This window comes from Coregonus lavaretus, assembly GCF_964263955.1.
Source record: "Coregonus lavaretus genome assembly, chromosome: 19".
Lineage (NCBI taxonomy): Eukaryota > Metazoa > Chordata > Actinopteri > Salmoniformes > Salmonidae > Coregonus > Coregonus lavaretus.
The window spans coordinates 18967996-18981303 of NC_140006.1; the positions used below are offsets into that span (position 1 = coordinate 18967996).

The 13308-nt window shown below is 45.2% G+C and overlaps 1 protein-coding gene across 1 annotated transcript; it reads left to right on the forward strand.

Annotated features, from left to right (window-relative positions):
- Nucleotides 1–686: 686 nt before the first annotated feature.
- Nucleotides 687–3192, forward strand: LOC311146647 (zinc finger protein SNAI2-like). The gene is made up of 3 exons (XM_084183179.1): nt 687–820; nt 1148–1669; nt 2263–3192. The coding sequence occupies exons 1-3, from the start codon at nt 742–744 to the stop codon at nt 2442–2444; spliced, it is 783 nt and encodes a 260-aa protein (XP_084039305.1). The 5' UTR covers nt 687–741; the 3' UTR covers nt 2445–3192.
- The last annotated feature ends 10116 nt before the right edge of the window (nt 3193–13308 follow it).

A 13308-nucleotide genomic window follows, 5' to 3' on the forward strand; every position in this document is an offset into this window, starting at 1 on the left:
ACTGACATCAGAGAAAGCTTCGTTGAGGACAATCCCGTTCAATGTGAACAGAGTAATGGAGTTGCTTTCCACTATCCCCTTTTTGTGCATACATTACATTTCATTGGATTGGGGAAAGGGGATACATCAATAAATAATCAAACGTGTGTATGCTGTAGCACATAGGGAGCGATATCATTTAATACCATGCAGATGTGTTTTTACAATTCTATTCCTCATTAAATTAGTCATCCATGCCATTGAACAGGCTATCCATGTTCATGCCTTCTGAGCTATGCAACACACAACGCTCATTACCAACAACCTGCACATTCCGATGATTGCACTGGTATCAATCCTTAGATTACAACTGTCTCCAGCTACAAACCCAAACACCATCACCACCATCACACCACTAGTCCACAAACCTCCCCACTCCACACACAAATACACCTGTCTACCAAGAGGGTCGGTCTTGACTCCGCCCATTACAAACTTACGTGGTTTTAATTGGTTTGAAGACCCCTGATATGTAAATGTTTATTGGGAGACTCCTCCCATGCACCTGATAGGGAGTATTTACAGCTCTTTACTGCTGCTTGCTCTACTGTTACAACAGCGCTCTCTGCACTACAATGACACTTCACTGGACTATGCAATAAGGATTTCCGTCTCTGCAGTGATTTGTCGCGCCCTGAGGGGACCGTTATATTGACCAAAAAAGTTTTATACCAAAGTTTCAGTCCCATATATTTTTCCAAGATGCCACGATCGTTTCTTGTCAAGAAACATATTAACTCCTCTAAGAAGCCAAATTATAGCGAGCTGGAAAGCCCTACAGGTAAAGCAAAAAAGTTTTCTAAATCCATCGCTCAACAGATGCATGGATTACACTGACATGCAACAAAGTTGTTACACGTTTACAAATTGACAGCGGTCAGGCTATTATCCGGATACATAGTTTCATTGTATCCGGATACATAGTTTAATTGCATCTCTATGTCAAAGTTATTGCTACTTTGTAACTTTCCAATCTGTGCTCTTCAATGAGGAGATGTTATTCAGCTCTTTTTTAAATAAATAATACATGGACATACATAGGCCTATTATTACTGTGCAGTGAAGTTATTTTTAATCACCTAATGTATGATTTTCTTTCTATTTTCAGTATTTATTTCACCGTATCTCTACAAAGGCCTCCCATTGCCTGTCATTCCTCAACCGGAGATCCTTAGCTCGGTCGCGTACAACCCTATCACAGTATGGACTACAAGCAGTTTTCCTTTATCTCCGCTTCCAAATGACCTCTCTCCCATCTCTGGATACCCCTCATCGCTCTCTGACACCTCATCCAAAGACCACAGCGGCTCCGAGAGTCCCAGGAGCGATGAAGATGATCGGATGCTTACCAAACTTACAGATCCTCATGGAGCGGAGACAGAGAAATTCCAATGTAGTTTGTGTAACAAGTCCTATTCCACGTATTCTGGACTGCTAAAGCATAAGCAACTGCACTGCGACGCTCAGACGAGGAAATCTTTCAGTTGTAAATACTGCGAAAAGGAGTACGTCAGTCTTGGAGCCCTAAAAATGCACATCAGAACTCACACTTTGCCTTGTGTCTGTAAAATATGTGGCAAAGCTTTCTCAAGACCGTGGTTGCTTCAGGGACACATCAGAACGCACACTGGTGAGTAGCTGTAAAGATTTGGAGTGCCATTACTGTACAATAGTATACTTGGAAATACTGAAGATAGCTGCATGGTGGGCTATTTCGTTTTAGGATAACTTTGTGCAACAGTTTATGGAATATATAATTTATGATAAGGGGTTTTAACAGTCTTTATTCAATGTATGTATTATATACATTTTGCAAAGTGCATTGCAATGCCTGTGTAAAACAGTTATGTGTTATGTGGCAACTTATGTTAAAGGTGTGGTTTTCAGACTACTTTGAAGTTCCATGTTGTACAACATTTTATGTTCTGGTTTATACTTTTCACAAAGTAAAAGATTTAGGCTTTTATGTCAAGCCATATCTCATGCTTGACAAAAGGTCAGGGAAGAAGGATTTTGGCTCTAGTGTTTCCTATTCTTTACAGTGCACAATAAGAGTAACTGTACCAGTCCATGTGCTAGTTAAGTTATTACAGTTGATTATGGAGTAAATAGCCCCACATTATTAGGCCTATGTCAGTTTAGTGGAGTGGATATTTGTGTCTGTTTGTATCTCTTATCCGCCTGTGAATACTGACACATTTCTTCCCCTTTGCCCTCTTACAGGAGAAAAGCCATTCTCCTGCCCCCATTGCAGTAGGGCTTTTGCGGACAGGTCCAACCTCAGGGCTCACCTACAAACCCATTCGGATGTGAAAAAATACCAATGCAAGAACTGTTCCAAAACCTTCTCCAGAATGTCTCTTCTGCACAAGCATGAGGAATCTGGTTGTTGTGTAGCACATTGAGACTGCTGAGCTGGGATACAGTGCCACCACCAGAGACCTCTGGTACTTTCCAGTCCTCAAGAACTGTTCAGGGGATATTACATACTGAGGCTTTGTAACCAAATATACAAGACCGACAATCCATTTAATTTCAGTGTAAAAACAAATACTCTGTCTGTCATGTGCTTTTCATTTTAAGCAGTATTTTTCTGCCATTGCAACCAGTGTTGAACTATATGTTAGTTATACCATGTACCTTTCGGTCATTGCTTTTCATGTACTTTGGGAAGTGGAGAGATTTGAAATAATGTGCCTTTTCAAACATTTCGATGTTCTGACCAATCTCTCTCAGAGGATATGTTTCCGGTTATGTCATAATATTTTTATTTTTTCTAAGAAACCACATAGTTATTCCACATGGTGTATGGTAACACACGATAGAGACAGACTGTGCACAGCCAATGGAATATTTAAAGTCATTATAACTTAAGGAATAAGTGGAAAGACCATTTTTAGGGTGACAGTATTACAACTCAATGACACAGTAACTGTTTTGCCAGCACTCAAGATAACAATACTTTTACAAAGTGTCTCACTTTGTCTTGACAATTAAGTATTTTTCTGAAACAATTGTTTGCATTTGTATTTTTATATATTTGAATGTAAGTGTGACTGAGATTATTGTATTTTTGACAGTGTGAATTGTGATACTGAATAAATGATTGTAATATTTTTAAGATGCTTTTTAAAATAAAATTCATGAAATGTTTATAAAATGCTTGACTTTATTTTTCTGTGCAAGGACTGTGAATATCAGGGTATGGCATGATGGTGTATGGCATACACTTGCTGGGTATTCTAGAAAAGGTGTCATGAAACATCTTCTTAATTAAACTTCATGAGATTAGTAATCAAATAAATATAGTAAGATCTATCACGTCATGTATCATGTACAGACGTTAGATTTGTATCATTATACAAGCTGCAATGTTTTTCGTACTTTCTCTTGAAACGACTTGCCTGACGTTACAATGATAACAACCTGTTTATGGCGTTGCAGTCTGTCAACTTCATATAGTAACTTTCAAACTGCTTCAAAGTTAAACATACAACACAGCAGAAGTCAGGTTCCTGCTCCAGTCCGCTTTCATGCGTTCATTCCATGGTGGAGGTGTAGAAAGAATGAAGGATGACTCAACCCAGACTCAAGGCTCAACCTGCTCCTTGTGAACCTGTCCAGACATCAAACAAACTTGAAATGTAACACATGTTGGCTATATTGTTCAGCACTCACTTGTTACACCCTTTGAGGGCGCACTGCCATTTATTTGCCTGCCTGCAGCCAATGTTACTTTTGAAAAGGAAGAGCTGATTTCTTGTGGACAGCTATCTATTGTAATCCTAGTCGACCAATCCCTCAGAGGTATGTTTGTCTCTCTAGCCCTGTTTATACCTGGTTCTAACATGCGTCCTTTGTCCATATCTTGTCAACATTCTGATTGTGCCCACATTTTTAGATAGGTGTAGATGATTAAAAGACGCATTGTGAACTGATCTTATAAGTGCAAGAGCAGGACAAGATCAGGAAGAAGGATGCATGTTAGTGGCGGGTATAAACGGGGCTTCTGTACGTGTGGTGAATGCTTCCAGGCAGTGAACTGATTAAATCTTTCTTCCTTCTAATGCGTAAATTGAGGTCTGATACTGAATGGTTAATTCACAGCAATCACTGCAGAGGCACTGGAATATTTTATAGTTTTACCCTCTAATATGTTTCCATCCAATCCCCAGATTTGCATTGCTTTGATAACCTCCAAGGGTTCTGGGATGTGTGCCACCAAGGATGAAAACTGACTTCCTCAGGCTACATCTTGTTGTCTTTTACAGTATGTTGAACAATAGGCGTAAATGTTTTTCAAAAATCACACCTAGAAGTGCAATGCGTAAAAGGATACAGTAGAAGTCAAACTCTTTCTAACAAACAGACGCCAGTGTGCTAGAATCTAGACTAGAGAGAACGTTCCGTAATGCCCAAAAGCTGCTGAGCTGAGTGATCTGACTTGACAAACAGACACTTGTGTTCCTTCCTGGCTCATTCTGAAGGGCTCCTGAGCTGATCTTCCCTGTAGGTAGATTCTAGATCCGTACATATGAGTCATCGTCAAGCTATTCCAGGTGCTCTCTCCTGGACTCCTCTGATTGGACCAGGTTTGGACAAGGTGGCTCCAGGCTTTTCTGTCAGACCTCACCATGAGAGAGGCAGGTGCAGGCACATACATAAACCAGATATGACTATCTTATAGCTATGGGAACCATATAGTAATGATTTCATGTTGAAATATCACTAACATACTGTATATGAAAGGATTGGAGGAAGGTATGTCCCCAAGGAATTCTCATGAATCAGCTGCTTTTGGGTATACTCGAAATTAAACTATAAGATAAGAACATTGTTCGTTTTTTTCAGAGATTCTTGAGGTTTCTTTCTACTTAATGAAATGCCAATGTTATATTTCAAGTGTAATATTTCCATAACTTGCTATCTCCTTCTCTTGTGAAATAGGGCCTACCATATATTTTTATTACAATGATTATTAAAAGCCTGGCTGATTTATCCGATATGAAAAGGACATGCAACGATTTTCATCCTGGCATAAATATTTCATTTAGCAGTGATGGTGGTAGTAGGAGGAGGAGAAGGAGATAGAAGAAGAGGTGTCTCATTTGTTTGGCAGCAAATGGCTATTATGGGAACTTTGTGTGAGGTGGCAACTGTTAATAGTTACCCTGTTGTGTATAATTACCAAACCTGAAGATTTAAACAGCTGGAGTGCTTTGACTATCTTTTCTAACAGACAATAGTGAAGAAAAATGACATATTCATGCTCTCTGCATGATAAGTTTGAATCCATTTGATATTAGGTGCTTTCTAAATAACTTCTGGACCAACATTCAAGTAATTAAAATATTGTTAGTTTGGACATCCGTCTGCAGTATATTATTTGTTTGTTCTGGTAGGTAGGTTATACAATAAAACATTAATGTAATTTTCCTATACATAACACTTGTTGTATACAAAAAACACAAAATGTCTGACACCACATAATACCTAGAAACTGTATTCACTGTCTTTAGTATTGCCACAGACATACACATAATGTAGAGCACTGACTGCTGGGGATAGTCAAATACATGTAGATGTGAGGGTGCACATTCTTTGAAACCTCTGATTTAATGGTGAATGGGGAGTATGGTTCCTCTATGACTGTGAAGTGGAACAAATAAAGTTAAGGGTGTCCTCTGAGGCCTGATTGTCCCGCCAGCCACAGCGTGATCCACCAGCTCCTCTCCAAACCCTGGCTCAGAAGAATGGCCTGATTGTGTTTCCTCTGTTACTCCCTATGACCGCCTGCAGGGATGTTTCCCTGGCCTGTTTATAGACCTCACACATCTTGTTAAAGATTATTCTCTATCTTGCCCCCCCTCCCTCTCTCTTTCATTTCAAATTCCATTATCTTCTCCAAATGACTGGATGGATAACTTTTTGTGATAGATTTGAGTTCTTTCTGCTCAAAGTGGTCCACGTGTCTTGGTTCCTCAGACTGTTCAACCCCCAGAAATGTAGTAGGCTAGGTGTTCATGAGTTTGATTCAATGTGGACATACACATCAAGTTAGTGCTGTGAAATAGGTGAACACTTTTCAAATCTTATTATGTATTTTGGCTGTATTAGCAATTTCTCTGAGTGTATAAACACTTAACAAACAAAAGAACAAACAAATTTGACCTGCATGTATACATCCCTGATTGTGAAAGGAGAGTAATACCCCTTACAACCAGGTCAAGGAATAATTTGGGTCAACATGTCATTACAGATGTTCTAAGGGAACACTATGAAGCGATGAAAAGCAAGGCTGTGTTGTTCAAATCAATAGTAGTCTGCTCTGGTATTTCCAAGTTGCAGTTTAGTCGAACAGGGGTCAGCTGTCAAAAGATCCTGTGATCATACTTAGCTAGTTGATTGTATTTCCTCCTCGATGTGCAAGTTGTAAAATCTCATGACTACAGCAAGAGAAGACAGCATTTCAGTAAACAACATGTCCCTTTGTGACTTTGGAGTATTTGGCAGTGATGAAACATGCCCTAAGTTAACCAACACTTGTTCTTCAATGTTATAGCTATAGATTATATGGGTAGTGGTTTTAGATGAGGATCTTGTGTGATGGATTCTTATATCTATTTTAGGTTCTAAATGTTAAATGGGTCAAATGTAGACAAATTACAACTATTAAGGCTTAATGAAGCCTTCATAAACCCTTTATGAGACCTGTATAGATGATTCTGAAATAATTCATACGTAAATGTTGGGCTGTGTAAAAGGTAATAAAGGGTCAGTGTGATAACGATAACGTATCTGACAATACTGTTAAAATGTTTGGTTGTGACAAAAGTTTTATCTCTTCCGTCTTGTAAACTGCACTGTTTCTGTGCCCCCCCCCCCCCCCCCCCCCCCAACCTTGCCAAATTGGTCTCATCATCATGTGATCATGTGACAACCTGAATCACATGCCACTCAACCAATTAGAATTAATATAATCAGAATGACATGGGGATACTCTCAATTGCATGCTCCTCGCTTCCTTTCTCCTCTCAGAGAAGGAATCGAGGAGAGAGGACGCAAGGAGTATGCAATTGAGATTCTCCCAGTATCTTCTCCTGAAGGATATACCATCCCCTCTCAATGGTAAATCCTGAATTGCACAAAATACCCAAGAGCAGCTGATTCATTAGTATTCATTGTGTTTAGTTGATAAAGTTTACTTTTAGATCAAAGGCCACACAGGAATTTTTATTCTGGGATCTTTCAAGGTGAATTTCATCCAACTCCAATCAATGTTTTTGGTAGGCCATTCCACAGTATGCCTCTACACTATTTGAATACTGACAAACAGAGCCATTAGACAGGCTACAGTAAATGCTGCTTCACAATTATGTATTCTCCACAGGTAGGTGATACAGTATGCCTGCTAAATGTATGTATGTATGCTAGTTCAGAACTTACAGGTGACTATACCACCAGCTGTTGTGACTTTTACCACTATATTTGCATCAGCTCATTTCCAAACGTAAAATGAAAACTAATTGTGAGAAATCGACAGTGTTACTCTCAATACATCTGCTATGTTGTTTATAGAGTAGTTCTGCTGTTTCCCAGGAAAATATGTCAGGTCATTTTGTGAAACAAATTATTCTTGAGGTGTTTACATCAGTCAGCTGCTGTGGTGAAGCAATACACATGATTTCTGAGCACGTCTCTGGGTCCATCATCATTATCTTCAAGCGCTGATTATGTGGGTAACTGCTTGAACACAAACCTGACCATACATTTCAGGGGCACAAGGGTGGGGCTGGGGCATGGGGGAGTATGTGAGCACTTCCCCAGGGAGGGAGGGAAGGGAGGCCGAGCCAGTGACCTAATTATGATGAACCAGGGCTAGGGAGAACTGCCTGGATGCCTGACTGCCTTGCTGCCTGGCCACTAACCGCTTGAAAAGTGGTGCTCCACTCCATTCCACAGCAACAGCATGCACAGCTACATTACAGCAAAACATTGAGCAGCTGGGATTGTGTTTAGATTTAGATTCAAAATGAGCTAATGTTACCTAGAGAGATTTGTTTTAAAAAAGGTGAATGAATGTCATAGCCTATCAGACCTAGGCTAAACAGTTCCTAAAGCTTTCCAATCACAACATAGCATATGGGCGGTAGGCAATTTAACATTGTTTAAGTAGAAATGTGGATATGGATGAACTGTAAATGCAGGGTGACTCTTGCTAGTCTATAGAAGTAACAGGATCAAAACCCTGTGGAGGTCCCCTGGGAATAGGTCCCAGTCTCTGATTCCCCGGCTCCCCGGCCAAGTCCCAGGTACCAACATCAAAGGACAGCTGTTCCGAGACACACATATTACAGCATGACCTCTCTTGACTTAATGGGTAAATAGAGAAACAGAATAGTGCGGGAGCTCGAGAATCGCCAGCCCTGGAGACCAGCATGAAATCATTGGCCCCCAGAATTGTATCAGGTGCCATTAGCTTTGGATTGGAATTCTTACATAAGATCTTTTTTAGATTTAAAAACCATGCATGTTCCTGGATTCTTTGAACATGGGGCTCATTGGTTGTTTCACATTGACCATTTATAAAGTTATCTTGGCTGTCAATTTTATTTAGCTAGACATCTGAGTTTCCTAGAAAATATTATGTCTGGTCAAGGACTGTAAATGTCCAGTCAAACGGTCTACATCCACCTGTTCTAGGGCCGTGCACAGACCTTTTCGGGGGCATATGCTCAAGCAACTATTACATGAAGAGGGGAAAGCAGCACAATCTGATGACTAAAGTTGACAAAACTACTTTGAACTGGAATAAATGCTGCACTTATTAACAATGACCAACATAATTCCAGTCAAAATAGAAGATTGTAAGAAATACTGTACAGATGTAGGATCTTAATTTGATTACCCTGTTGCAGGATAACTTTCCTGCAATGCAGAAAATGTCAACCTTGTAATGTATTTGAGGTTTAAAAAGGCTTCTGAAGTTTGTAATTTCCACTTAGAAATGTCAGTCTTGAGTTTCCCTTACGATAAATGTATCAACCCCTATTAAAATGTCCATTAATTATCATCCACATAATAGTTCACATTTCCTGTTGCTGCAGGATTATTTTCCTGCTGTAGCAAACTGGCTCAAATTAAGTGCACAATCGCTGTGCAAATGTAGCCTGTCATTAGAGCCATAAACAGCCTGGTCTTGTCACAATCGTTACATGAAGCAGACCAAGGCGCAGCGTGATATGCGTACATCTTTTAATGAGTACTTTACACAAATAACAAAACAACTAAACGATACGTGAAGTCCTAGGCTAATACACCAACACAAACCTTACGGAACAAGATCCCACAATAAACTAGTGCCAACAGGCTGCCTAAGTATGGTACCCAATCAGAGACAACGAGCCACAGCTGTCTCTGATTGGGAACCACCCTGGCCAACATAGAAATAAACGATCTAGAAAGAAACACATAGAAAACACAACATAGACACTACACACCCTGGCTCAACATTTAAGAGTCCCCAGAGCCAGGGCGTGACAGTACCCCCCCCCCCCCCCAAAGGCGCGGACTGCGACCGCGCCACACAAACACAAGAGGGTAGGGGCCGGGTGGGCATTCCGCCTCAGAGGCGGATCCGGCTCTGGGCGTGACCACCACCTTTTCTCCACCTCCCCGTTGCGCCCCTGGTCTGGTCCCGTTGACTGGAGCTGGACTGGACATCGGTGGAGCGGATTGCTCTGGCTCCGGTGTGGAGCAGCTGACCGGTGCCGGACCAGGCACCGGTGGAACAGGCACGGACCGTGCCGGACTGACGACGCGCACCACTGGCCTGGTGCGGGGAGCAGGAACGGGCCGGACCGGGCTGACGACGCGCACCACTGGCTTGGTGCGGGGAGCAGGAATGGGCCGGACCGGGCTGACGACACGCACCCCTGGCTTGGTGCGGGGAGCAGGAACAGGCCGGACCGGGCTGGCGACGCGCACCACTGGCTTGGTGCGGGGAGCAGGAACAGGCCGGACCGGGCTGGCGACGCGCACCACTGGCTTGGTGCGGGGAGCAGGAACAGGCCGGACCGGGCTGGCGACGCGCACCACTGGCTTGGTGCGGGGAGCAGGCACAGGCCGGACCGGGCTGGCGACGCGCACCACTGGCTTGGTGCGGGGAGCAGGAACAGGCCGGACCGGGCTGGCGACGCGCACCACTGGCTTGGTGCGGGGAGCAGGAACAGGCCGGACCGGGCTGGCGACGCGCACCACTGGCTTGGTGCGGGGAGCAGGCACAGGCCGGACCGGGCTGGCGACGCGCACCACTGGCTTGGTGCGGGGAGCAGGAACAGGCCGGACCGGGCTGGCGACGCGCACCACTGGCTTGGTGCGGGGAGCAGGAACAGGCCGGACCGGGCTGACGACGCGCACCACTTGCTTGGTGCGGGGAGCAGAAACAGGCCGGACCGGGCTGGCGACGCGCACCACTGGCTTGGTGCGGGGAGCAGGAACAGGCCGGACCGGGCTGGCGACGCGCACCACTGGCTTGGTGCGGGGAGCAGGAACAGGCCGGACCGGGCTGGCGACGCGCACCACTGGCTTGGTGCGGGGTGCAGGAACAGGCCGGACCGGGCTGGCGACACGCACCACTGGCTTGGTGCGGGGAGCAGGAACAGGCCGGACCGGGCTGGCGACGCGCACCACTGGCTTGGTGCGGGGAGCAGGAACAGGCCGGACCGGGCTGACGACGCGCACCACTTGCTTGGTGCACGGAGCAGAAACAGGCCGGACCGGGCTGGCGACGCGCACCACTGGCTTGGTGCGGGGAGCAGGAACAGGCCGGACCGGGCTGGCGACGCGCACCACTAACTTAGTGCGGGGAGCAGGAACGGGTTGGGCCGTACTGGGAACACGCACCACTAACTTAGTACGGGGAGCAGGAACGGGCCGGGCTGGACTGGGAACACGCACCACTGGCTTAGTGCGAGGAGCAGGAACGGGTCGGGCCGTACTGGGAACACGCACCACTAACTTAGTGCGGGGAGCAGGAACGGGTTGGGCCGTACTGGGAACACGCACCACTAACTTAGTGCGGGGAGCAGGAACGGGCCGGACCGTACTGGGAACACACACCACTGGCCTTGTGCGGGAAGCAGGAATGGGTCGGGCCGTACTGGGAACACGCACCACTGGCTTAGTGCGAGGATCAGGAACGGGCCGGACCGGACTGGTCACACACACCACTTGCTTGGTGCGAGGAGCGGGACTGGGTTTCCTCATAAACCTCCGCTCCCTCTGCTGCCTACTCAGTTCCTCTCGCCGTGCCTCTACACTCTCCTTCTCCCTTATCGCCTCCAGTAGCTCCTCCCTCTGACCAATTTACTCCTGCTCCGTCATGACCAATAGCCCCCGTAACCTGGTGGCCTCCTCTCCTATTCTGCAGATACGCCCTGTCGCTGCCTCCTGCTGCCTAGCCTGAGTACGGGGAGTTGGCTCTGCTCTACCTCTAGGCTCCGCCAACCTCCCTTCCAGCCCCCCAAACCTGGTGGCCTCCTCTCCTAATCCGCCGATACGTCCTGTAGCTGCCTCCAGCATCCCCGTCTGTCCGACGACGCCTGTCCGACGACGGCACTGTTGGCGCCGTACCTCCTCTCTCGCCAGGGCCTTAACTTTTGCCCACGGCCCTCTGCCCGTGAACATGTCCTCCCAAGACCACCATTCGCCCACCTGGGACATCGCCAACTTCTCCAGTTCCTTACCCGGCGTTTGCTCCTGAACACGCTGCTTGGTCCTGTTTTGGTGGGATCTTCTGTCACGATCGTTACATGAAGCAGACCAAGGCGCAGCGTGATATGCGTACATCTTTTAATGAGTACTTTACACAAATAACAAAACAACTAAACGATACGTGAAGTCCTAGGCTAATACACCAACACAAACCTTACGGAACAAGATCCCACAATAAACTAGTGCCAACAGGCTGCCTAAGTATGGTACCCAATCAGAGACAACGAGCCACAGCTGTCTCTGATTGGGAACCACCCTGGCCAACATAGAAATAAACGATCTAGAAAGAAACACATAGAAAACACAACATAGACACTACACATCCTGGCTCAACATTTAAGAGTCCCCAGAGCCAGGGCGTGACAGGTCTCATAGACTAGCGAACGTCTAGCAACCCAATGGTTGCGAGTTCGAATCGCATACATAATTTTTTTCCCTCATCAATCTACACACAATACCCCATAATGACAAAGTGAAAAAAAGTTTTTAGAAATGTTTGCAAATTCATTCAAAACAAAAAACAGAAATACCTTATTTACATAAGTATTCAAACCTTTTGCTATGAGACTCGAAATTGAGCTCAGGTTTCCATTGACCATCCTTGAGATGTTTCTACAACTTGATTGGATTCCACCTGTGGTAAATTGAATTGATTGGACATTATTTGGAAAGGCACACACCTGTCTATATAAGGTCCCACAGTTGACAATGCATGTCAGAGCAAAAACCAAGCCATGAGGTCGAAGGAATTGTCCGTAGAGCTCCGAGACAGGATTGTGTCGAGGCACAGATCTGGGGAAGGGTACCAAAGAATGTCTGCAGCATTGAAGGTCCCCAAGAACACAGTGGCTTCCATCATTCTTAAATGGAAGTATGAAAATGTATGCACTAACTACTGTAAGTCGCTCTGGATAAGAGTGACTCAAATGTAAATGTAGAAGTTTGGAACCACCAAGACTCTTCCTAGAGCTGGCCACCTGGCCAAACTGAGCAATCAGGGGAGAAGGGCCTTGGTCAGGGAGGTGACCAAGAACCCGATGGTCACTCTGACAGAGCTCTAGAGATCCTCTGTGGAGATGGGAGAGCCTTCCAGAAGGACAACCATCTCTGCAGCACTCCGCCAATCAGGCCTTTATGGTAGAGTGGCAAGACGGAAGCCACTCCTCAGTAAAAGGCACATAACAGCTTGCTTGGAGTTTGCCAAAAGGCACTTAAAGGACTCTCAGACCATGAGAAACAAGATTCTCTGGTCTGATGAAACCAAGATTGAACTCTTTGGCCTGAATGCCAAGCGTCACATCTGGAGAAAACCTGGCACAATCTCTGTGGGGATGTTTTTCAGCGGCAGGGACTGGAAGAATAGTCAGGATCGAGGGAAAGATGAACAGAGCAAAGCACAGAGAGATCCTTGATGAAAACCTGCTCCAGAGCGCTCAGGACCTCAGACTGGGGGTGAAGGATCACCTTCCAACAGGACAACAACCCTAAGCACAC

Coding starts and splice junctions, on each gene's coding strand:
- LOC311146647 (XM_084183179.1), top strand. CDS start 742: ATGCCACGATCGTTTCTTGTCAAGAAACATATTAACTCCTCTAAGAAG. Junction 821..1,147: donor CGAGCTGGAAAGCCCTACAG/GTAAAGCAAAAA, acceptor TTCTATTTTCAG/TATTTATTTCACCGTATCTC. Junction 1,670..2,262: donor ACACATCAGAACGCACACTG/GTGAGTAGCTGT, acceptor GCCCTCTTACAG/GAGAAAAGCCATTCTCCTGC.